This window comes from Podarcis melisellensis, assembly GCF_964234715.1.
Source record: "Podarcis melisellensis genome assembly, chromosome: 17".
Lineage (NCBI taxonomy): Eukaryota > Metazoa > Chordata > Lepidosauria > Squamata > Lacertidae > Podarcis > Podarcis melisellensis.
The window spans coordinates 1970394-1997085 of NC_138534.1; the positions used below are offsets into that span (position 1 = coordinate 1970394).

A 26692-nucleotide genomic window follows, 5' to 3' on the forward strand; every position below is an offset into this window, starting at 1 on the left:
GTATATTCCCGTTGGGGGGGCTTTTTTGACTAGAGCCAAGGCCCACACATTTTCAATTCAGGCAGTCAACCATTTTTCTTTTGCAGTTTCCCACACATGTGGGACTCCAGGAATAGTTGGTATTCCGTAGTTATTTCCCAACAGAAACAGCAATGTCCTGCAGCATATATGACTATCATATAAAACGTAGAGCCATTCTCATTAGATTTCAACTAAGTGGAAACAGCTGAGGAATCTATCATTGGTTGATTTAGAACTCCACCAGAAGCCCTTTTTTTGCCCCTTTTTGGCACTTAAAATGTTCTAGGGATGGCAGTTTGAAAAGTTAACCACAGGGTCTCCTGGAAAGCTCCCAGTGCTAGTAATATGCCTTTGATTTTCCAGACTTTAAAATTACTGTATTATTGGCAGGGTATTATGAATAAGACTGACACACACATCTGCTAATGGGCTGTTTCAGCCTTATTAAAGCATCCTCAGGTGCAGTTGTGAATTAATAACTGTAACAGACACAGGACTAGTAATATGCAAAACATCTTTATACAATATTCGAGAAGGGGAGCCTGTGGCCCTCTAGATGTTGCTGGATTCCCAGTTCCCACCAGGCCCAGTCAACACAGCCACTGGTAAGGGTTGATGGGAGGTCTAGTCCCCACAACATCTGGAGGGCCACAGGTTGCTGGGCTCTGCTCCTGTTTCTGTAACTGCATCCAGTTCCAGAGAAATTTAGCATGTTAATTTTCTCCCACCACTTTTTCAATGCTACAAGAAACGACAGTTCCTAAATTCCTAGCTACCCTGGGTATACCAAGTAGGCATTGAAGGGGTGGGATTTGGTCTTTAAAATTTCAGCTGCAAGGCCAAAATTCAGTGCCTCCCTGCCTCTCACTCTCCATTGTGCTAATTTACTAAGTCATAGTTGTGGTGCCATGTGGCCCCTCTAGGCTCAGTGCACAGTGTGACAGAACCAGTCGTGCCTCCCTCAGTGGTGAAGCTGCATGCTCCAGCACCGGGGACAGAGAGCAGGCGGGGGCACGACAGGTGCATGTCCCGGGGGCATGGCATGTGCCATGGGGCATGGCATGTCGCCCGTGGGGCCTGGCATGCATCCTGGGGGTGTGGCGCGCTACCTGCAGGGGCATGGCGCCTGGCACGGTGGGGGTGCACGGCACATGTCCGGGGGACAGCAGCGATGGTACCCCCTCCCCAATGGGGTGGGGGGAGGTGTGCTCCCCCCGCCTGCTCCTGCGTTCCCCCACCAGTAGCCTCCCTAATTCCACCTCTGCTGTCTGTCTGTCTATGATTAAAAGCATTGCCACGGGGGGGAAACAAGGCAACCCCACAGGAACCTTGCAATATGTGTCTCCTCCTATTTCTCGTTCTATAGATGGGGCATAAACAGTGGAGTACGGCAGGCTTGGGCCCTGTGTTTCTGGACTACAATTTCCCTCATCCCTGACGATGCCAATTTAGGATGACAGGAGTTGATCATCATCTGGAGGGCCACAGATTATGGAGACAGCTTTAGAGGGGCAAGAAAAATCAAGGGAATTTTGTGGGGGAGAGAATGGGAGGACAATGCCGAGGCCCCTAATTCATTCCCTCCCAGCTTAATTTTTCAAGATAAATGAAGTGTAGTGAGATCTGATCATACACTATCTGTTCTGCCTCCTAGTGAGTTGGGGGTTGTTGGATCAGGGGCTTCCTGATGCACAGCACACATTCTTAACTATGTGCACCAGAATAGTTTTGTTTTTTAAAAATACAGCTTCCTATCCTTAAGCTAAAACAACTGTTTTGGAGAACTGCTTTGCAGACAAGTTATGGGTAAATTTGGTGGAGCCAGGCCCAGATGCTCCAAGTGCCAATAAAACTCTTGTCCATAAGATGTGCCACACCTCCTCTTTAGAAGGGACTATTCCATTGCGCAGGCAGGAGCTGGGAGGGGAAGCTGCTCACGAGACCTGGAAAGTTGTGGCTGCCAAACTCCAGTTTCTCAACTGAAGAAGCAGAGTGAAAGAGAGAGACAGATGTGTACACAGAGAGCCAGCGAAAGAGCATGCGTGCAGCTCCTCTCAGCAGGGACAGGGCCTGAACAAGCATCTGGAAGGAGCAAGAAGTAAATATTTACAGCTCTTGATTATAAGGTCAAGAATGATATTCCCATCCCAGGAGGCTGCTTAGCCTCCTGGGGAGGGAAAGACTTGGTTTGCTAGGCACTGCCTAGTGTGGGAAGGATGTGCTGATTGGAGTAGATGGAGCGGCTGGGATTTCCCCATTTGCTCTTTTCTTCTTCTTAAAGGAGATCTGCATTCCCACCCTTTTTGTAATCTGCTGCTGGATAACTGACAAGCTTAAGCAGAGACCCTCCACACCCTTAAGGAGGTTCACAGAAAAGCTCAACTTTGGAAACCTGAAGCCCTATGAATTACAGGTAAGCACAATCTCAATTTTTTCCCTAATGTTTAGTATGGATCTTGAAAGTGGCTTTCAGTGTTCACCAGAAAGAGGGGAAACATTTTATGTGATTCTGGTGTAAGAAATTACATAAAATCATGCATGAGATGTCCAAGTGTCTAGATATAGAAACTGTTCTCACATTTCACTGTGGGCAGTTTGCTTTCCTGGTAGTCTTTATACCCTTAACACAGCAACACAGCAATAGGGAACCTGTGGCCTTCCACATGATACTGGACTACAAACCCTTGACCACTTTGTTCTGCTAGCTGGGACTGATGGGAGTAGAATCTGCAGCTGTAGCTGGAATCCACATGTTCCCCTACCCAGAATGCCTACTTATCTTGTACTTTGTTGTAGGACACTACTGTTAGATGTGTTGTTTCTCAAACCAGCTTTATTCCAACTGGAGTCCTAATTCTTCTCTAGCCACCTCTCCAGCCAAGGTGTAAACACACAGAGGTGTTGATACGATGGAAGGGGGCGGGGGGTGGTCTACCCCAGGTGTCACCACTGAGGGGGGTGGCAAAATGCTGAGCGGCGCTTACTGCGGGGCCTGCAGTGCACCCGAGCCACACGTCTCTCCTGGGAGTGACACAGTGGTTTGGGCGCCCGCAGGCTCTGTGCTGCTCCAAACGGTCCACCCACTGCCTCCCGCCCAGCTGTGGGGGAGGCAGGCAGACTCCTCGGAGCCCTTGCGAAGCGTCCTGCACCAGGCACCAGATTGGCTTGTTCCACTGCTGCTGATGGAGATGTATTTAAACAACCCTTGGGTGCACACAAACAGAAACAGCAAAGTTGTGTTTTTAAACCTGGTACAGCGTATGGTTAACAGGAGAAAAATATTGGGGTTCACTCAAGGTCCCACAACAGCTCCCACGGCTTGCTGCCATGTTTTGAGTCTTAATTTGCCAGATAGCAGAGAAGACAGAACTTTTACTTTTGTCATGGAAGAACGAATTCTAGTATGCAAAGGGTACCAAAATTCTCTCTTCTCTGACATTATTATGGTTATACACAGTACAATTATTTAGAGATTTCAACGGGAGGAGAGAGGGTCCATTGTGCAAGCAATGGGAACTAAACTGCTCTCACCTTTTTGCTTTAATATACCCACCAACTTGTGCTTTGATAGCTCCTCTGTTGCTGAGGCCCCTTTGGTAGGAGAAGTGTTAGCTGTTCTGCTCAGCCAGTATAAACATCAAGTAGCCAGTAAGATAAAGCTTCTTGGATCATGGGAAAGCTCCCACTGCCCAAGTAAATAAGCTCAGGAGAAGCCAGTTCAATGATACTGTTAGCAGGAAATGCTTCCAAATTGTGTGGAAGGCACAAAACTGCAGTCAGTAAGACTCACTGCAGACAGTCACATACATAGACAATTCATTGGGTGTAAGTGTGTCAGTAATTACCCATTCCAGCATGTTCAGTTTCCTGATGCTTCAGTTAACACTTTTTAGATAGCATTGCACACCAAGATTCTGGCCTTTTATGCTTTGGACAGTACCTTCTGAAGACCCTACAGATGTTGTTGCTCCATCGTCCTTGACGATGTGGTTGTGGTGCCTGGGATGGATGGACTCAACATCAAGGGGGGTCCCCTATACCTGGGCTGCAGGCTGCTGTGTTAGGCCAGGTCAGGAGCATTCTTCTCCAGAAGAAGGCCTCCACTGGTGCATAAGTGCCTAGCTTGTAGCAATGGTGTAGCTTGGGTTTCCATCACCCGGGGCCATGCCGAGCATTCAACTGCTTAACAGTGTCTCTGTCACCTAGGAGATTGGAGCCGCAGAGATAAGAAAAGAGTCTTTCCATTGCTTGGAGAGGTCACTTTCAGGTTTTCGGGGAGAAGCTGTTTTCAATTGAGCCCAGTGATGGAAGCTCGCAGCTGTACCGGGTGTTGACATTTTGCACCCCTAACAATTTTGCACCTGGGGCAACCGCCGCTGTGCCCCACCCACTACACCACTGATTTGTAGTGCCTCATGTAGGAGGAATGCCAATGCAATTCTGGGCTGCATCAATAGGAGTATAGCATCTAGACCACGGGAAATAATAGTGCCACTGTATTCTGCTCTGGTCAGACCTCACCTGGAGTACTGTGTCCAGTTCTGGGCACCACAGTTCAAGAAGCACACTGACAAACTGGAACGTGTCCAGAGGAGGGCAACCAAAATGGTCAAAGGCCTGGAAACGATGCCTTATGAGGAACGGCTAAGGGAGCTGGGCATGTTTAGCCTGGAGAAGAGGAGGTTAAGGGGTGATATGATAGCCATGTTCAAATATATAAAAGGATGTCACACAGAGGAGGGAGAAAGCTTGTTTTCTGCTGCTCCAGAGAAGCGGACACGGAGCAATGGATCCAAACTACAAGAAAGAAGATTCCACCTAAACATTAGGAAGAACTTCCTGACAGTAAGAGATGTTCGACAGTGGAATTTGCTGCCAAGGAGTGTGGTGGAGTCTCCTTCATTGGAGGTCTTTAAGCAGAGGCTTGACAACCATATGTCAGGAGTGCTCTGATGGTGTTTCCTGCTTGGCAGGGGGTTGGACTCGATGGCCCTTGTGGTCTCTTCCAACTCTATGATTCTATGATTCTAGGAAGGTGTGGAACAAGTGGCTGCCCTGCATATGTCACCTGCAGGAGCTGTCCATGCATTTTGAAGTAGCACCCACACCCTCATCAAGGCTGTCACATGTGCTGTCATGCAGCAAGCTGCCCCCCCCCCCCCGCACTTGCTTCGCCATCTTGCTGGATCATTGTAGTACCGTGAGAGGGCAAAGGGGTAGATGGAGGAGATCACACCTCGTGCATTTAATTCTTTATTAATAGTAGTACACAACTAAAACTGCCATAAGAGGAAGTTGGATGTCATATTCTGATGGGCTGAAGTGTGCAGCTCAGAGAATTTAACACTTTTTTCTGGCACTGGGATGATGTTTGATTTGCAAGGCACGATGAGGGCCTGGCGAGCAAGGAAGACAGAGAGCCAGGACTTTGGGAGTTCCTGGCTCTGGAAAGAATGTGAGTTGAAATGGGTTGATTTGAAAGAAGGGATTGGCCTCTTTGAGTTCTGTCTGAAGCAGCCGGACGCAATAAGCAGCCAGGTAAGGCCAATGATATATTTGATTGGACTGGGAGAATGCGCAGTTCCAAGTTACACAGAAGCCAAGCAATCCAGAAAAGTTTCCAGTTCTCATCTATATTTAGAAAAAAGTTACTTATTACTGGATGTATTTTTATTTCTTTCCCTTCAGCTCAGTTCTGTGTCTGAGAGCAAGAGAGCAAATGTGTATTTTAGGATTCCTGGATTCCGCTTGAATGTTTTTTTTGGAGTGTGGGGAGGCAGGGAGAGGAGTGATACTTGTGAATAATGAAGACAGTATCCCAACTGTGTTATACAGGCCATACTGATGTCTAAGGTGAAATAATAATAATAGTAATAATAATTTATTATTTATACCCCGCCCATCTGGCTGGGTTTCCCCAGCCACTCTGGGCGGCTTCCAACTGAATATTAAAAACAGTACAGCATCAGACATTAAAAACTTCCCTAAAGAGGGCTGCCTTCAGTTGTCTTTTAAAAGTAAAATAGTTGTTTATTGCTTTGACATCTGCTAGGAGGGCGTTCCACAGGGCAGGCGCCACTACCGAGAAGGCCCTCTGCCTGGTTCCCTGTAACCTTACTTCTCGCAATGAGGGAACCGCCAGAAGGCCCTCGGCGCTGGATCTCAGTGTCCGGGCTGAACGATGGGGGCGGAGATGCTCCTTCAGGTTTACAGGACCGAGGCCATTTAGGGCTTTAAAGGTCAGCATCAACACTTTTAATTGTGCTCCGAAACGTACTGGGAGCCAATGCAGATCTCTCAGAACCAGTGTTATGTCGTCCCGGCGGCCACTCCCAATCACCAGTCTAGCTGCCGCATTCTGAATTGCAGTTTCCGGGTCACTTTCAAAGGTAGCCCCACATAGAGCGCATTGCAGTAGTCCAAGCAGGAGATAACTAGAGCATGCACCACTCTGGTGAGACAGTCCGCGGGCAGGTAGGGTCTTAGCCTGCGTACCAGGTGGAGCTGGTAGACAGCTGTCCTGGACACAGAATTAACCTGCGCCTCCATGGACAGCTGTGAGTCCAAAATGACTCCCAGGCTGTGCACCTGGTCCTTCAGGGGCACAGTTACCCCATTCAGGACCAGGGAATCCCCCACACCCGCCCGCCCACTGTCCCCCAGAAACAGTACTTCTGTCTTGTCAGGATTCAACCTCAATCTGTTAGCCGCCATCCATCCTCCAACAGCCTCCAGACACTCACACAGGACCTTCACCGCCTTCACTGGTTCTGATTTAAAGGAGAGGTAGAGCTGGGTGTCATCTGCATACTGCATACTCTAGACGGTCCAGAAGGATGTTCTGGTCGATGGTGTCAAAGGCCACTGAGAGATCCAGCAGAACTAGGAAACAGCTCTCAACCTTCGTCCCTAGCCCGCCGGAGATCATCAACCAGCACGTACAAGGCAGTTTCAGTCCCATGGTGAGGCCTGAATCCCGATTGGAAGGGATCCAAGGGGTCCGCATCCTCCAGGCGTGCTTGGAGTTGTTTGGCAACCACCCGCTCAATCATCTTGCCCAAGAATGGAAGATTTGAGACTGGGCGATAGTTGGCCAAATCTCTGTTTAGAAATGGGAATATAGTAGATCTGAAAGATCCTGCCACTTCATGCCACAAATGGAACACAGGAGCCAACTCCAAAGGCCAAGATCACGTTATGGGGATAAAATATTTGAGGGGACTGAAATGGGAGGTATTTCAATGAGTAATCCAAAATTCAGAGAGCCAGCTGTCCTGGATTATGTCTACAGTTTCCACCCAGAAAGTTTAATGTTACAGTTGCATCAAAGGGAGAAGTGTGCTTTGCATTACATATTTTCCTACTTTGCATAATATTTTCATTAAAAACAATCAAGAAGCAGGTTCACTTCACATGGGAAAGCACAATGTGCATGTTCAGTAGCACTATAACAGGCTTCCTCCACCTCGGCCCTCCAGATGTTTTTGGCCTACAACTCCCATGATCCCTAGGTAGCAAGACCAGTGGTCAGGGGTGATGGGAACTGTAGTCTCAAAACATCTGGAGGGCCAAGGTTGAGTAAGCCTGCACTATAATATGACTTTTAAAATATTTATTTTAAAAAGTCTACAGATGCTCAGGAGCACTCTGGTCAGAGTCCAGAGAACTATTTGTGCAGAGAAGGTGACTTGGGAGGTGCTGATTAACAAATCAGAAAAGCCTTGGAGCAGTAATCCCTTGATTTCTATCACATGCTAAGCAATCCTATTAATATCTAAATCATGATCATGAAACACATGCTTTATGGAATTGTTTTTATTTCTGCATTTACAATTTTAAAATTGTAAATGGGCTGGAGGAGATGCTCTTTTCTTCTTTTGAATTCACTGTTAGAATTCAGATTGCTGAGAACAGGGGTAGGCAAGCTAAGGCCCTGGGGCCAGATACGGCCCAATCGCCTTCTCAATCTGGCCCACAGACAGTCCAGGAATGTGTGCTTTTATTTAAAATGCATCTCTGGGTTATTTTATAGGGACGGGAGGGCGCCGTGGGTTAAACCACAGAGCCTAGGACTTGCCGATCTGAAGGTCGGCAGTTTGAATCCCCGCGATGGGGTGAGCTCCTGTTGCTCGGTCCCTGCTCCTGCCAACCTAGCAGTTCAAAAGCACACCAAAGTGCAAGTATATAAATAGGTACTGCTCCGGCAGGAAGGTAAACGGCGTTTCCGTGCACTGCTGTGGTTCGCCAGAAGTGGCTTAGTCCTGCTGGCCACATGACCTGGAAGCTGTACGCCGGCTCCCTCGGCCAATAAAGTGAGATGAGCACTACGACCCCAGAGTCGGTCACGACTGGACCTAATGGTCAGGGGTCCCTTTACCTTTTTACTGGGTTATTTGTCAGGCATAGGAGTTCGTTCATTTTTTTCCCCAAAATATAGTCCAGCCCACCAAACAGCTGAAAAAGGTTGCTGACCCCTGGCTGAGAATATCAGCTTTCATGTTTCTTGTGACTAAGTTTGAAAACCTGAAAGCAGCAACTTTAAAAGGTCATGCTTTAGGGTTCTCTTTCTTCTTAGAGTCTAACTATTTTGGGCCCCTTCAGACCAGACGAAGGTAGGTGAGGCAGTTGCCTCAGGGTGTCAGACTCTGGGTAGCTGGATCCACCTCCTGCACTTGTCGGCCACCTCCTCCTCCTCCTCCTCCTCGGTTGTGTGACCACCATGCATCACTCTCCCACTAGCCAGTGTGTGCATTTTTGTACACATTACATGGCTGGAGAACTGCATTATAAAATCAAGAAAAAATGGAATTTTGAAGGATGGCTGTGTTTGTGTTCTCATGTTGTTTCAGAATGCACAAATTTAAAAGGTTCCACCTTAAATGTGACCAAAATGGAATTTCCCCACAATTCCTATGTTGAAGTAACTTTGAGACTTCCATTTGTGCTACAGTTTCTAAGCAAGGGTTTGGGACGTTCCAGCATGGGTACAAGAAGCTTCCCCTTTGTCCTCCGTTTTCTCCAGGAAAATCTGTTCTTTACTGCTGGATCGGAACAAACAGTGTTTCCCAGGGAAAGTGGCAGGACAAAGGGAAACTACTTGGACCCCTGCCTGAAAGTCCCAAACCTGTGCCTAGAAACTGCAGCACAAACAGAAGTCTGAAATAGCGCTTATGTGTAGACGCGGCCTTTTGGGCAACTTGGCTGGGGATTGCCTTCTTGCCTTTGATCACTCTTCTGGCATAGAAAGGTGGTGGCATATAGAAATCTGGTCAAAGGCAAGATGGCAAGTAATCCCCCTCAGTCAAGTTGCCTGAAGGAGGCCACGTCTAGAGAATGGAATTTCCCCTCTGCAGAGAACCATCCATTGGTACCATTTGCATTTTACTATTTGAATCTCCCTTTCTCCTCTTGATGTCTGACATGAGAACAGGGTCAGGGGTGATGAGGAGGTTAAAGAGCAGTGATAAGCCCCATATGGCGCTGCCCAGGGAGCCTGGGAATGGACCCTGTGTTTACACAGGAAAGAGGCGCCATCTGTAACCAGGCGGGCAAGCGCTTGCTCTCTTCAAGCCTCAGGGAGACACTGCTCTAACTAAATCTGTGCTCTTGATCCCTCCCTAGACTCTGCCTGGAGCTGGTTAGAGTGAAGCCCTACTCTGTGTTTGTCCTTGCTTGCTCACAGAACATTTCACAGCACTGGCAGGCAGCAAACCATTTTAGTAAAGTGTAGCATCATCACACATGAGGTCTATGTCAGCTTTGTTGTCAGCTACAAACACAAATGTTGACCGAGCCATGTAGCAGGTGTTTGATTTTCCTTCTGAATTCTCTCACAGATTAATAGCATCCATGTATGGGAATTGTGCAAAAGCACAAGGAAATGTATATTTTAATTATTGGTATTTGTAAAATCATGAACCTTCACATGCAGTATTTTTATTGTCTCTATGGAATGCTAGAAACTTTTCTATCCAAGTCATGTATTTCCTACAATAAACTATGTCATTATTGTCTTCCTATGTAAGCATCCCAAGTAAGGTTGTTATGTACTGAGTTGAATAGGATCCAAAATGCAGCAGTCTGATTGGTCCTAGAACAATAGGATTCAGAATGAAGCAGTCTGATTGGTCCTAGAACAATGCAGCAGTATGATTGGTCCGTAGGAGCCACCCAATCCAGCTCCAGATGGAATCTACAACCTGATTGGCCTACAGGAGAATCCTGAATTAGCCAATCACGTGCAGCCCATTGTGTAAATAATGCATATAAAGCAGATATTTTGGGGGAACATTCATTCCTCCTCACCACTATGAGCTGAATAAAGAGCATGAAATCACTTTGCGACTTTGAGTATATTTTACTTGGGGACACAGGTGGCGCTGTGGGTTAAAGCCTCAGCGCCTAGGGCTTGCTGATCGAAAGGTCGGCGGTTCGAATCCCTGCTGCGGGGTGCGCTCCCGCTGCTCGGTCCCAGCGCCTGCCAACCTAGCAGTTCGAAAGCACCTCCAGGTGCAAGTAGATAAATAGGGACCGCTTACCAGCGGGAAGGTAAACGGTGTTTCCGTGTGCAGCTCTGGCTCGCCAGAGCAGCGATGTCACACTGGCCATGTGACCCGGAAGTGTCTCCGGACAGCGCTGGCCCCTGGCCTCTTAAGTGAGATGGGCGCACAACCCCAGAGTCTGTCAAGACTGGCCCGTACGGGCAGGGGTACCTTTACCTTTACCTTTATGGAATGCTCAGCTACTCAGTTTCAGAGACAGATATATGGGTTTAAGAGCTGTGGGGCTGGTTTAAGAGCCTTTAATGCATTCAATGCAATGAATGAAAAACTGGTTCTGTCTGGTTATCTGCATGCTTAATTCTGAACCAGGAGAAAGCCAGCCATAGAAGACACTTACTGACTCCCCAAAAGATCTCCCAACATACTTTTCTTCCTCTCTGTGGAGTTTTTTAAATTAAGGAGTGTGTGCGTGCATGTGTGAGCATGCGCGTGCACACATATACACACATCAAAATGTATATGTGCCCCTTTAATATTTATTTACCGGTAAAGAGGTTGATGAGCTTTCTGAAACACATGGGGAGGTGCAACATGAGGAGGTGTAACAATCTTGGCCTTCACCTTTGGTTGTTGTGGAGGATCCAGACTTCCTTTCCTGTGAATCTAGTGCATTCCAAGCATGGCATAGCCGGGGGGGGGGGGACTGCCTCCCTAGATCAAGTAAAACAATAGAAATACTTAACTAACTGCCCATGTTGGTTCTGCCCCCGCCCCAAACAAAAGTCCTGGCTACGCCCATGATTCTAAGGGGGACAGTTGTGAAGGAAGACACAAGCTACTCCCTGTTTCTCTTCCAGAACTGAACAACTGTCCTCTGAATAATTTATTTATTTATTTCTCTGAATAATTTATTTCTTGAATGCCCCATGATGAATGTGACTTGACCCTTAGGCGTTCAGGCTTGATGGAGAATTCTGTCCTATGGAGTATAGACCAGGCTATGGGGTAAGGAGGAGGAGGGTCTGAGTGGAAGTACTTTGGGTATATACAGGATATAGGGTGGACAGGAGAAAGAAGAGGTTGGAGGCTCGTGAACCTTTGGCTGTTGTATAGAAGATTTGCTGACATTGCCTTCTATACTACTTTTAAATAATCCTTTTCAGGATTATTTTCAGCCAGCTACCCAAACAAGGAAGATGGTGAACTTGAACCAAAAGTAGTCTGGGTGATGGATGGATTATAAGAAAGATGAGGAGCCTCTCAGAATCATGCCCTATGGAGCAGAGAGGGGTTAGTTTGGTTTCTGAGGCAAGACTTGACTGTTTCTGAGGATGAAGGCTCTTCTCCATTCTCTCATTTTCCTGGAAGGTTGGGCACAAGTGTTTCCACTGAGCTGAAGGCAGTTTGATAGAGGGATCATTGCTTGTGATGCTTTGCATGCCCAACTTTCATCTCCAATAAACAGATTTTGCAGGTTTGACTAGTGGCTGCATCATGCATGGGGGGGGAAGAGTTCGTGTGTTCCCTGTATGAAGTAAAACTTATTCCAAACCACTTTCAACTCTCTTAAAAAGAACTTTCATGTGCCTCCAACTGAACTGTCTTGTGCTACATCCCATCCCTACTGTGGAATTCCAGATCCATTAATGGGAACTGCAAGGCAGCAGCCAAGAAGCAGGAAGTATATAACTGCCTGTCTCAGTGGTGGTGACTTTAATGGCCTTTCCTGAGCCAAACTGGATCCATTTCCCAGTGCATATTGGCAACGGCTGTTGGCATTGAAGCACAAGGCCTTTAGATCCAATCCCGTAAATTCAGAGCAACAACGCAGCACACACACCCCATTAAAATCTCTATCTACTTTATTTACTTTGTTTGTAGACAAAGGAGGGGAAAGGGAGGACGGGAAGGAAACAGCTGAAAGTTCTTCTCAATCTCCCATTTTGCTATTTGGCTTGCCCCACTCTGAGGGGGAATCAGGGGCAGAGCTACCTGCCATGGCACCTGGAGCGGCACAGAGGCGGGGCTAACCAGCCCACAGGAGTGGGGCTAGCCGCCCGCACAGCAAGCATCCCTAGCCACCCGCTACCCACGTGGTGAGCATGGGGGGGCGCTAGTCTCCCACCGCAGCATCATCCCTAGCAGCCCACCGCCCACGTGAACGTCCGGGGGCACCACCTGCTATTATGAAAATAAAACAAAACTTGTAAAAGCTACTCACTCTAGACCAGCCTTTCTCAACCTTGAGATCCCATATGTTGTTGGACTACCACTCCCACCATCCCTGATTGCTGCCCTTGCTGGCTGTATGGCTGTACATAATGGGAACTGTAGTCCAGCAGCATCTGGGAACACAAGGTTGAGAAAGGCTGATCCAGACCCACAGTGACAATATTCACTTGCTTTGGGGAAGGAAAGTAGACTGGTTCTCTTCATTTCAGTGGGAATATTCATTTCAGTGTATGAAGCTGTCATCTACTGCAATAAATTCCCTTTTGAAACAATGGAACCATCCAAAAACAGGGTCCCTGTCCAAAATAATGGAAGCTGCAAGGGCCAGTTGACATGACTAGGCTCCACTGAAATAAACACAAAAAACAAATAAGGCAAAGAATAGTGTCTGATAGGCTATTGAGTTGGTGACACAGATAGACCAAATAGGGATGAATGATGGGGAATAGCAGTAATGGGGTGTTCATCTTTTATGGAGTATCATCCAGCCATTGCATCCTGTATTTTCCTTATGCTGGTTCTGTCTTTTCTCATGCAGAAAGGCTTTTTATTTTTTAATAGTGGGAGACTAGTTTAATCTCCAGTGACATAGATGCTTTTAGTATTACTCTTCCAACATTTTAAATGGGCCCTGACATATTGGGAAAGTGGACCTATCACAGCTTAGCATACATTAATTGTAATATTTGTGGTGAGTTCCTGTGAACTACAAGTTTGCACCCTGCAAGAAGAGACTTGCTGCACTCAGAAAGGCAAGAGTGATGCTCAGTCGATTGCCAGACAATGTGCCCATGACTACTGACTAAAGCTGTGTCAGAGCACCCAACTTGCTGCTGACACCAGCAAAACAAAATGTATGAAGGCACGAAGAAAGCCTTTGGACCAACAGTTGGTAAAATTGCACTGCTGAAAACCTTTTCTGGAGAGATCATCACAGACCTCAGCAAGAAGATGAAGCAATGGGCAGAGCACTATCCAGAATGGTACTTGCAGGGAAACATGGTATCTGACACAGCAGTCAACAGTATCCAGACTCTGTCTGTCTTGGAAGAAATAGAGGTGTCTCCCCCCAGTGAGCTGAAAAATGCCATCAGTGCTCAGGCCCAGGACAGGATGGAATCCAAACAGAAGTGCTGGAAGCCGGTTTCAATTCCTCCTCATGACACACCTCCACAGGCTCCTCTTGCAGCGTTGGGAACAAGATTCCATGCCACAAAACATGCATCGTGACACTCTACAGCAGGGGTAGGCAATCTAAGGCCCGGGGGCCAGATGCGGCCCAATCGCCTTCTCAATCCGGCCTGCGGATGGTCCAGGAATCAGCACGCTTTTACATGAGTAGAATGTGTCCTTTTATTTAAAATGCATCTCTGGGTTATTTGTGGGACATAGGAATTTGTTCTTTTTTTTTCAAAATATAGTCCGGCCCACCACATGGTCTGAGGGACGGTGGACCGGCCCGGGGCTGAAAAAGGTTGCTGACCCCTGCTCTACATGAACAAAGATGACCGACATGACTGTAACAACATGGAATCTTGTTGCTGAGTACTGTAGGAAACATCTTTGCTCACATAGTTCTCAACCGATTACAGTTACTCGCTCACTGGGTCCATCTTGAGTTACAATGCGGCTTTAGAGCTTAGAGGTCAACAGTCAACATGCTTTTCTCACTGTGCTGGCTGCAGGAGAAATGCTTAGAGCTGAGACACCCGTGTATATTGCCTTAATAGACCTGATGAAGGCCTTTGACATTGTCAGCTGGAAAGGACGTCACACTGCTCAACTAGATAATCTGCACAATCTGATCATGTTCTTGCATGAGAACATCCAGTATGACAGTTCATTCTCAGACACCTTCTCCCTATTGCTGTCCTATGCCTTCAGTGCATCTGAAGATGGTGTGCAACTGGGGTCTGTTCAACCTGGCATGTCTCCATGCCAAGACAAAAGTGTGCTGGGTCTGAGAAATGCTGTTTGCAGATAACGCAGTCTTGACAGTACACTCAAAGGAAGCTCTGCAGAAACTCATCAACTCTTTTGCTCAAGTCTGCAGGGAGTTCAGCCTTACCATCAGCCTGACAAAGACCAACATCTTTGGTCAGGATATCGCTGGCACTCCATGCATTGGTGCCCACACACTTGAAGTGGTGGACAATTTTTTCTGCCTGGGTTCAACCATAACCAGCAATGACGCTGAGGTGGACAAGCCTATTGGTAAGGCAGCTATGACAATGGCTCACCTATCCAAAAGGGTTTGGGGGAATGTGGTGCCATTTATGCCAATCCATATCAAAGGTCTACCTGGCTTGTATGTTGAGTACGCTGCCTTATGAAAGTGAGTTGTGGGCAACTTACACTCCCCAGGAGTGATGCCTCAATTCCTTCCACATGAGCTGTGTCAGGAAGATTTTAGGCATCACATGGCAGAAGAGTGTTGAACAAAGATGTGCTCTTCCAAGTCCACATTCCCAGCTGGCAACATCAACCCTGTTGTGTGCGAATCCCTTGCAGACGACTGGACTGCAGTGCCTGGAGACAGTCTGGTCATGCATCCATAGCAGTGATCAGAGGAGGAATGAACATTGGGAGGAGCACAGAGAAAAGAAACACAGAGGTGCATCTGCAGCAGCACAACCAGATGCCTTCATCTGCACCCACTGCAGTAAACCATGTCTCTACAGCCACAGCAGACACTGTGACTCTCCAACAGTTTGACTTCACTCCCCAGGGAACACTCCTGGATGCCTACCACTTTATGACACTCTTTATTTATGCTGATATTTTAATTATGGCTAAAGTGCTTTCATGAAAGGAAAGTGTGGTACTATGGCACCATAATGCCCTTACAATAGACAGTCCCATAACTTGCAACATGACACACCATCTTCTCCTCACCTGAGCACAACCATTTTGTTTCTGGTGGGTCCCAATGACAAACCAAAGATTCCTCTTTCCACCAGTTGTCACATGCTGAGGGTGTTATGTATGCATGCAATGCAGGCCTACGGCCTCCTGGAGCTCAGGAGCTTCATCTGCATAACAAAAGAGGGAGAGGATTCTAAAACCCTCCAATGACATTGTTAGTAGCTGGCAGGCTGCCAATCCCTGCAGAGATGGGGCCAGTGTTGTGATTTGCTAATTGCAGCATTAAGGTGACCTCTCACAGGTGGTGTTTGCGTTTTGCCAAGTGCCCCTTTTGTCATTCTTGTTCTTCTTGTTCCTGATGTTCCAATAAATCCTTTTTGAGCTGAATCGTGGTCTTGGGTCATGCCTGAACCCACCTACACCTCAGAGGGAATAACTGAATTTCAATATCCATATTTCAAGAAGCTATTATTTCAGTAAATGAGACAAATTACCTCAGGGTCTGTAATCAGAGTGTGCACGTTCATCTGATTTAAAACAATAATGTAGAGGCCTTGCACAAGAGCACTTTATCATAATCTCAGTATTTCATTGTTGCTGTGGGGGTTTTTTGGCCAGGGAAATGTGTGGTTGTCACAGCAGTTATAGAAACCTCCAGGGTCACCCACACTCATCAAATCAAAGACCAGATTGATATAGCTAAGTTTCTTTCACAATACCATTAAAAATAATTTTAAAAATGGAAATGGATATTGCCCTACCACCAAAAGAACAAGTTGTTGCTGCTGCTGCTGCTAAATAACATATTGTTGCTACCCTAGTTTCTGAAACCATGGTCCCAGACCTCCCCTATTCATAAACAAACTCTGCCCTTTTGACTCACAAGTGAAAATAACTATTGGGATAGGTTTTTCCCAAATATTTCCTTCTGTACAGGAAATATTTGGGATCATTAAGAGTCAAGATCAGAACTGCTCCCCTGTACTATTTCAGTCATGCGGTTTATGTACTTATGGGTCTGTTTACCTGGTGCACTTCTGAACATTTGTTTTATTTATGACATCTTCAAATTCTTACACCCGCCTTTCTTCTAATAGCATGGAGCCTCAGTACTTGGTGGTGGTGGTGCTGAGTCTGGCCAGGTCAGGCCTGTCAGGTGTCGAACCACTGACGGGGCCGAAGTGCACCTACACCTTCATCTTGCCACAGCAGAAGTTCACGGGGGCCGTGTGCTGGAGCAGCGTGCGCCTTCCCCCGGAGCCTCCGGGCCTCAATCGCTCTGAGGTGGCCGAGCTGCGTGATCAGCTGCACCATCAGCAGGCCCAGATGGAGGAGCTGCGCCGACTAGTGGAGGTGGACGGGGCCGTGGTGAGTGAAGTCAAGGCCCTGCGCAAGGAAAGCCGCAACATCAATGCTCGTGTCACCCAGCTGTACACTCAGCTGCTTCATGAGATCCTCCAGCGACGAGAGCGGCCAGTGCAGACCTCACAGCTTGAAGGGAGGGTGGCCAACGCCTCTGCCGAGGCCTTGCGCGTGGCGGCCAGTTATCGCCAGTTGGAAGGGAAGTACCATGCCCTGGCCGCCCTGGTCAACAACCAGAGTGCCCTCATCAGCCAACTGGAGAGAGACTGCCAGCAAGGAGCCAGTGGCCGGGGGAGCCCACAGGTACTGCTCAAACTGAACTGGGAGACAGAAATGGGAGAAATTAAAAGGGTCGCTAGAGCCAGGCATCTGGTGCCACTTGGCCTGCTGTGCCTGAAAACATAAATCAGGAAGGACTAGGGCAGACTTCAGCGATGGTGGAGTCCTGGAAGCTGCCCAAGGATACCTGGTGCTGATGCTGACCCTGGGAAAGGGAAGGGATGTGACAACAGCAATGCCAGGAAGACAGGAGCTGATGTTTTCTAAACCATAGCTAGGCCCCACGCTACACTCTCCCTCCGGAAAGCTGTGTCCTCTAATCCTAGGTGTACATGGTCTAGTAGTACGGTACTTTTGCTGAGTGTACCGCTTCAAATTGTATGTTCAAACTCACATGGCAGAATGCTGCTGTAGCCATAATAGTAATAATAATAATAATTAATAACAAATCAGTGTACAAAACAAGCATGTTAGGGAAAAGAGTTCCAGCATAGCTTCTTCCCATACATGCTAATTTTCCATGCTTGTTTTTGAATGGAGGAGTATTCCGGCATGTGAGCCCCATCTGCAGCCTGAAGGCAAAGAGCGCTAAGCAACCTTTGACTCTCAGTTGTTGCTGGACTCCAACTCCCATGAACCTCAAAATGGCCAGTGGTCATGGGAGTTATAGTCCAACACCTGCAGTACTACAAGTTCCCATCCCTAATTTACTGAAAAATGGAAGTATTTGGTTGATGCTCAGAGCCAATCTCTTTTTGCCCCATGACTGCGCCCAGTTCAAAAAGGTTTCTGAGCCTGACCCCTGGTTCAAATTAAACCCTGCATAGAAAAACACTATGGTGGCCCTCCCACAGAACCTGATTTTTCAGCAGCTTATTGGAGGTAAAGTTTCCCACCACTTTATTTCTATGTCTGCAAATGGTTGCTCCATTTCTACATGTCCAGCAACTGTTGACAGCACAAGAGCCCTGAGAGAAAAAAGGCGTTAATCCTTTTTACTAATTCCCTCTTTACAACCTTTCCCAACATGGGCAATGAGCACTGGGAGAACCCTTTTTGTGTCGCTGCTATTTGCCCATCTCCCCCCTCCCTTGCCCACGACCACTTCAGTCTATGGAATTTTTGTTCTGCCCTTACAAGGAATCCGTCTTTTAACATTGCTCATGCTGCAAAACTCCCTGCCTGTTAACAGCAAGCAGACACCATCCCTGCAATGCTTCTGATTGCCTGTAGAAATGCCTTTCCTTTTGGTAGGCCTACCAAGACTTCTATTATGTGCTTTTATTATGTATGTTTTTAAAAATTCTTTTGATTTTGTCTCTATTTTTATAATTTTGTTATATCTACTTGTTTTTAAAGTTTGCTGATTTCATCAGCATTTTTGATAAATATTTTAGTTAACCTCAGCTGTTGAAGTTTTCTTGATTAAAAAATAGGATTAAGTGGTCTATAAATGTTGTTAATTTAAAAAAATGGCTCTAGGGGAGTTAGGACAAAATACAGTCGGTCCTAGTCTAACTTTTGGGTTTCCTGGAAGCATATTTATCACACTTAGAACTGCCACCTTATTTTCTGGTTGTGCTCCTGTGCCTTTAAGAGCCACTTGAACGTGCTCTAAATCCCCTGCTGCCCTTGAACTAAATGATGCTGCACTCAAACTATACTCTTTTAGTTCTCCTATGTTTTTAGGGTGAGCTATTTCTCCTTTCTCTCCACAGCCCCCCCTGGTGCCAGTGGTGCCTCACAACCCTGCAAGCATCGCCAATGAGAGCAGGGTCCATTTTGATGCCGTCAATGACATCCAGAGAGACCGGCCACACAAGGCGGCAGTGCCACAGGGCGGCACTCTTCAGCCGCCTGCTGTCGTGCCCACCAAATCCACAGGTCAGAAAGAGAGAGCAAGTCTATTAGGAAGCAGCAGGGCAGAGGCTGTGCAGGGCAAATGCCAACAGCACCAACCTCTGCTGCCATGAAGCCTAGTTCACACAAAGAACCAATGAGGTGGTAAAACCACTCCTGTGGATAGTGGATTAACGTTCCTCTCTATAAGAGCTCCCTGCACAGAGAACCCAAGAGGTCAGGCAGACACGTTTTTGCCAGCTTTCTCTCTATTGTGCTACTTTCTTACCTGCGGGGGCTATAGGTCTAATGTCTCCCCAAAACTCAAATGGCAAGTGCTTCTGTTTATCTGACCTCCCCAAATATCTTTGGGGTGTTAGCATCCCAAATTCTGCTGGCATTACCTTCTTAAAACAGGAAAGTGACTGCCAGCTACCACTGTGATTATTCCATTGCTATCTGCTGTCCCTGATGAAACATTTAACTGATCATCCTGGGCTCTTAGCAAACCATCAACCTAACAATTACTCAATTGATGGTTATTCGGATGGTCTAACATCTGAAACAAATCCAAAGTACCTATTTTCCTTTGGGAAATGTGACAAGCTATACACTCCATGATAGGGTAGCCTGTGAATGATATCTCATTTCTCCGCTTTCCTCCCATTTATGTCATGGGGACCTCCTGCTCCTTCCCTGAGGACTGGTGTGGCATACACAAGCAAAACCACCGCCTCCTTAAGTTGGGATCCTCCAGTCCCCTGGCCTAGTATTGACATTTGAGTGAACTTCAAAGAGCAATTGCTAGTGGAGGGCCACTGATTTATTGTCATAAATTTGCATACTGAAGGAATGATCACTGGGTGTGGAGCACATTTCCGCCCGCAGTCAAGCCGCAGCTTTCTGAACATCATGCCCTCTATCTAACCTTTTGCTCTCTTGGTAGTCTGCCATGCCCTGTCTGTGACCTTTGTCTCTTTCGATTAAACATTGTGCAAGGGGAAAGTGGCGCGGTGGAAACAGGTGCCAGAATAACCTGTACCACCCTTCAATCTCAGGACTGGAAGATGTGTAAAGGTCACAGTCCAAAATGTATCTGTCTGGTTTTGCATATTGTGCCAATAAAAGGAGCTTCGGCAGAGCTAGCTGGCAGCTTGCCTGTGCACAGGTCACCTGCATCCAGCCTCTTGTCATCATCTGTTATTCCTACACATACCATTAGCTACTGCAAGCCAGATAGATAGAGGCAGTTGTATCTCTTACTGGTGGGCAAAACCAAAAGGTATGTATATCACAGTATGCCTGCCCCTAGGTCTGACCTTCCTATGGCCTGTGGCCGACTAATGCTGGAGGCACAAATCTGTTGGGACTTGTGGTGTGCATTTAAATAACTGGGACCTGCATAGGAGCCCTGCAATGCTCTCATGTACACTTACTAAATGAAGCGCCTGAGATTCTACTAATATATCTTCTACTAATACATCATAATATACCTCAGGTAAGCTCATGTAGAAAGCTTTTATTTTCCCACTGGTGTTTAGAAGACCCCTGAGGCATTTGCCTGATGAATAATTCTATGAAACTCAAAAGCTTGCACAGCCCTTCACCAACCCAAATTTGGCCAATAAAATGTGCATTTCCCCTGCTTTGTTTCTCTTATCCTTTATGAAATGTTTTATGTTACAATAAACATGTGAGCTCTGACCGAGAGTGCTTCTAAATAGGAGCTCAGTGTTGTGATATCACAAATGGGTTTCTGGCAATAGGTTTTTCCTTTTCCTTTTTACATATGGGGTGGCATTTTTATGCCAACACTGTTGTGTGGACACTGAAAAAAAAAAACTTGCATGCATGAGAAGCACAGATCCCATCTGGAAATACCCAAAAAGGCCATCCAAGTGAGACAGGGCATCACCCTATCTGTGCTACAGAACTCAATGATAACCTCCAAACTAGTCCCTGTAATTAGCTGCCCCTACTTTGTTCATCACAGGTGAACATGCGGGTGGCGCTGTGGTCTAAACCACTGAGCCTAGGGCTTGCCGATCAGAAGGACAGTGGTTTGAATCCCTGCAATGGGATGAGCTCCCGTTGCTCGGTCCCTGCTCCTGCCAACCTAGCAGTTCAAAAGCACGTCAAAGTGCAAGTAAATAAATAGGTACCACTCCGGCGGGAAGGTAAACGGCGTTTCTGTGCACTGCTCTGGTTTGCCAGAAGCGGCTTAGTCATGCTGGCCACATGACCTGGAAGCTGTACGCCGGCTCCCTCGGCCAATAAAGCGAGATGAGCACCGCAACCCCCAAGTCATTTGCGACTGGACCTAACGGTCAGGGGTCCCTTTACCTTTACCTTGTTCATCACACCGTGTTATTCGGTCCCTGTTCATTAGCTTTTCTCTTCCTGGCACAGGGCCATGGCGTGACTGTCAAGCAGCTCAACAGAATGGGCAGACCAGCGGCATCACCATGCTACAACCAACTGGTGCCCGGGGAATCATCCAGACCTGGTGTGACCAGGAGTATGATGGGGGTGGTTGGACCGTCATCCAGCGGCGGCAGGATGGGTCGGTCAACTTCTTTATCACCTGGCAGCACTACAAGGTGTGTTGAGGATGTGGCTCCAGGTGCCACATGAAGGGGAGAGCAAGGAGATGAAGGGGTCCAAGCTTGTGAGGAAAGCTGGGCAAGGGGAAAAGGTGGACCTATGGGGCTAGAGTCAGAGATCTGGAGGCTCATGGTGGATCTGGGACTTATAGGCTGAAATCAGAGTCACAGGTGATAGGTGATACCAGAGGCCAGGTTCAGATATACTGTACTGCTCTTTCATGGGTATTCAGCCTTCAGTTTAGTTGCCCCAAGTTGAATTTGTAGGAAATATTTGGGGATAGGAATTCCTGATATGCAAAAGGTTTGCTGCTGCAATGTTTGTTCAGTCACATGGCAATCCTATTCTTGCATTGTGTGTGTGTGTGTGTGTGTGTATCTAGTCTTAAGATAAAAATATGTGACCTTTGGGGGAATTGCTGGCAAAGTGGACCATAGAATGCTCTTATCAGGAGACCTCTGTATTAAGGGGTGAGGTGAAAGCTTCCTAGATTTTCCTCAGGGTTTCCTTCTCTCTTTTTCCGTTACTCCAGAGGTATGGGTTGAATCTGGCTCCAACATGGAGCCTCAGTTGTCTCCTGGTCCCCAGTAGCAGAGTCAGAGCCCTGCACGGGATCTCGTTCCTTAGCGGGAGACTCTGCAGCCTCTGACTCTCACGTCTTGCTGCTGGACTCGGGTCATCACCACACATGGCAGCTGACTTTGGGCATTGAGCAAGCATGGTGTAGGTATGCTTTGCTGATTTCCTGCTGCAAAAGGATCCCGCATATGTCTGCAAGAGAGCTCAGTGTGCCACAGGCCCCAAAGTGGCCTGGGAAGGAAGTGGGAGTATTAGCTCACTCTTCTACCCTATGGCTAGCACCAACCAGTGCCCACCTGCTAACATCTTACTTGCTGTGTTTCCCCCTGCCCTGCTCCACCTTCAGAATGGTTTTGGGAACTTGGAAGGAGAACACTGGCTGGGTCTCGAGTTCATTCACTGGCTGACTCGCCAGGGCTCCTACGTGCTGAGGGTTACCATGGAAGACTGGAGTGGGCGACAGGCATACGCAGAATACAGCACCTTTGCCCTAGAACCTGAGAATGATTTCTACCGGTTGCGGCTGGGGCGCTATCAAGGCAACGCTGGTGATTCCCTCTCCTGGCATAATGGCCGACAGTTCAGCACCCTCGACCGTGACCATGATGCTTACTCAGGTAAGGATGGAGAAGGGAGATGGCTAAAAGAGGACACCAAGAGCTGGGGAGGGAGGTGTTGTTTGTTCCTTACCTTTCTATCACTTTTATCCTTTTTTATCATCGATCCGGACTGATTGGAAGGGTGCCTGCCTGCCATGCTGCGTCCTCCTCATGTCACCCTCCATGCCCCGACCCCCAGACGTGCCCGCCTGGGCGCTCAGCTGCTGTGTCTGAAAGTATAGAGAAGAGGTAGACAAAAAACATAGTATCCAAGCAAAGCGGTTGTGGAAGCAAATCATTATTCCTATAGTAGCTATTAGACCTGTTTCTCTTGTATCAGATTCCGAGAGCATGATATTCTGCACTCCAAGGAGCTTTACCTCACAGCTCACAGCTCCAAACTCTGTCTCATTTGCCCACAGTATTCAGAACTGCAAAAGTGGCTCTGAACTGTTTCTCTTCTGATCCCACCAGCTGGAGGGTGCCACCTTCCTAGACTGATGGGTGCTGCATTCTGAGGCTGGAGAGAGATTCCCAGCCATCAAGAGAACTTTGTCTGCTTATGCTAGCTCCTGTATTAAGCAGACACCTGGCTAACAAAGGGCAGAACCCTTAATAGCACTGTATGGAATCCATCTATGAAGTCCAGACCTCTCACGGAGGCACACCAAGAAGAGCCTCAGATGATGATTGCATGGTTTGAGTCAGTTCATATGGAGAGATGTGGTCCTGGAAGTATTGTGGTTCTGAGCTATTTAAGACTTTCTAGCTCAAAAGCAGCACTTTGAATTGGACCTGGAAACTAATCAGCTGACAGTGCAATCAGGACAGGATTGGTGTAGTATGCTCAAACCATCTTGTCCCAGTGAGCAACCTGGTTGCCAAATTCTGCGGGGGAGGGGAACTTGTGGCCGTCCTTATGTTGCTGGGTGACCTCTCTCATCCTCCCTCTCCACTAGCCATGTTGCCTGGAGCTGACAGAACTTGGAAGTTCCCCATCTCTATTCTAACAGCATCTGATTTCAGGATTTGATTCATGGGCACAGCTGCCCCCCCAAAAAAAATCAATAGAAATACATAGCTGAGGTTCTGTTCTCCCCCCCCCCCAAAAAAAAATTCCTGGCCATGCCCATAGTTTGATGATAAATTATCTACTCCCCACCCCTCTTCTTTTCCCACAGGCAACTGTGCCCACTTCCAGAAAGGTGGTTGGTGGTACAATATGTGTGCCCACTCCAACCTTAATGGTGTCTGGTACAAAGGAGGGCACTACCGAAGCCGTTATCAGGACGGGGTCTACTGGGCAGAGTTTCGTGGCGGTGCCTACTCACTCCGCAAGGTGGTCATGATGATCCGGTCTCCACAAGGCACCTGATTTCTGTGCCTAGGAGTAAGAAAGGACGCATACCAAGGGCAGGTCTAGATATTTAAAAACAGGGAGTCACTGAGCTCTGAAAGCTCACTTGCCATGTTCTCAGTCAGACGTACAGCCTCCTTCTCAAAGCAAAGCTCCTTCTAGTGCCAGTGACCTGTAGAAACTGCGGGTGCACTATGCTAACAGGGGGGGGGAGATGGGGGGCTTGTGGCATTCCCTGAGCAGTTGCCCAGATTTTAAAAGAGCATTTTTCCCTTTAAAAAATAACTGAAAATAATTAATGAAGGTGCCAAATGACGTTTTAAATCTACATGCAGCACCTTAAACAATTAACAGTCAGCACCTTTAAAAAATTTGGAAATCAAATTCCTAAAGCGAAGGGGGTATTCAGCAAAATTGAAGAGAGAATTAGCATATGGGGGGAGGTTTTTGTTCTTTTCAGTGGGTGCTTCTAGGTGGGGCCTTCTTACACCTACAAGTTTTTCACAGTGTCCACATAAGTGGCATCAAAATGCTAGCCTGAACTTTCCACCTCATTAAATTTGGATTTGTCGATTTTGGAGGAAATCCAGTGAAGTTAAAAACAAACAAATACTGTAAACAAAACAGCTTGTTGCCAGAAACCTTTGGTACCTGAATGGCCTGCAAGCACTCATCTAGAAACACATGTTACTGACAACACATGTTTTAAACCTGCAGCTTCATACTTACGTACCTGGGAGTAAGCCGCACATGAGTCAATGAGTGGAGGTTTATAGGACTGCAGCATCTTCACTCTCTACAATCCAGGTGTAACAATCCAGTTTGTTGTGACATGTGAAGCCTTGGGGGTTGCATTCTCCCCATCACATGCCAAAAAAGGAAATAAAGAACTTCAGTTCCCCTAATTAGAAGCACAGTTTGTTTCTGTGTGCAAACTTTGCAAATGACAGTGTGTTCAAACTATGGTTTCTTAACTATCCAGGATTATGTGGTTTGTTACATGCTGCTGTATACTCCTCCCCCCCCCCACATTGTGGAACTGGTTACTCTTGCAGAGGCTGAAACACCCCGTGTTAGAAAACAACACTGCCACTGCAGCAATTTAAGGATTGCCACTTTCATAATCCTAACAGAAGCGTCATTAGCACTGCTGTAGCAGACTCTGGGCTCATCCAGACTTCTGTGCCGTGTTTCTTGGCACAAGTGTGTACTTTAAAGCTCTGGGTCCAAGCACTTTTTCGTTTTTGGTTGCCCTAATGCTTTCCCTGCAAAAACCCACACTCTACTGCCGAGTCTGTGCAAACGGGAATCACCAAAAAACCCAAATTGCCATTTGTTCTGATTCAGCTTTAAAAAACGGACGTTTGTATACTGTGGTACTTCTGGTTAAGAACTTAATTCGTTCTGGAGGTCCGTTCTTAGCCTGAAACTGTTCTTAACCTGAAGCACCACTTTAACTAATGGGGCCTCCTGCTGCCGCCGCGCCACTGCTACGTAATTTCTGTTCTCATCCTGAAGCAAAGTTCTTAACCCAAGATACTATTTCTGGGTTAGCGGAGTCTGTAACCTGAAGCGTATGTAACCTGAGGTACCACTATATGCCCAATTGCTATGTGAAGGTGGCAGAGCGAGAAAGTGAGGAGCTGGGCCTGATGGTAAAGTCCTGGTGAGAGGCTCCCCATTCATGCTATAAACTCTAGAGGTAACACAGTTCCTGGTGATCTATTCTGATTGGAAAAGGCTTCAGGAAAGGGCCTCCTCATCCTTTTTTCAGAGATGGAACCCTGAGGCACAGTAGAGCTAGCGGTGAAAGAAAGCCAAGATTTCCACTCCAATCTGGATTTGACACAACCAGCACTGTTTCTGTTCCACTACAGTTCTGTTTCTGCCAAATATTATGTTATTTATCTTGCTGTCCATTATTCAGCTTAAGGTGCATAACTTGTGTAACTGTTTATGTAAGCTACATAACTTACATTCATTTCAATGTAAAGGAAACAGCAAAACATAACAATAATTAGGCATTAATTAGAACAAATCCCATAAATGAAGCCAAATGTATTTATTTTGCATAAACCTATTTTGTTGACTTAAATTTGAAATTCTCTGGCAAGGAAGTCCACAATCTGCCCTAAAAATAAAGTATGCGAGTCTATTAGTTCTTTCAGATTGGTTGAGTATACTTTTTTTGACTACTAGCAGAGCTCTTCCAGGTTTTGAATGTCCTTTGACAAGGCACACAAACCCAGCCTCCTGGACACAGTGGAACCTTGGAAGCCAAACGCCTTGAAACTCAAACATTCAGGCCCTCGAACGATTGAAAACTGGAAGTGAATGTTCCGGTTTTCAAAGATTTTTGGAAGCCGAATGTCTGGCACGACTTCCAATTGAGTTCAGTAACCCTCTTTTATCCATCCTGCAAACTCCCAAACACGCTGGCGGATTCTTTGTTG

General features: G+C 47.0%; 1 protein-coding gene across 1 annotated transcript; it reads left to right on the forward strand.

Moving 5' to 3' along the window:
• Nucleotides 1-1951: 1951 nt before the first annotated feature.
• LOC309360610 (angiopoietin-related protein 2-like) lies at nt 1952-26406 on the forward strand. Its single transcript, XM_081895267.1, has 6 exons — nt 1952-2434; nt 16718-17285; nt 18980-19145; nt 21510-21700; nt 22630-22900; nt 24064-26406. The coding sequence occupies exons 1-6, from the start codon at nt 2424-2426 to the stop codon at nt 24255-24257; spliced, it is 1401 nt and encodes a 466-aa protein (XP_081751393.1). The 5' UTR covers nt 1952-2423; the 3' UTR covers nt 24258-26406.
• Nucleotides 26407-26692: the final 286 nt, after the last annotated feature.

What these genes read in the sequence shown, in the direction of transcription:
- LOC309360610 (XM_081895267.1), top strand. An exon ending in GTGGCCGGGGGAGCCCACAG is followed by an intron (nt 17,286 to 18,979) that starts GTACTGCTCAAA and finishes TTCTCTCCACAG; the next exon opens with CCCCCCCTGGTGCCAGTGGT. An exon ending in CGTGCCCACCAAATCCACAG is followed by an intron (nt 19,146 to 21,509) that starts GTCAGAAAGAGA and finishes TTCCTGGCACAG; the next exon opens with GGCCATGGCGTGACTGTCAA.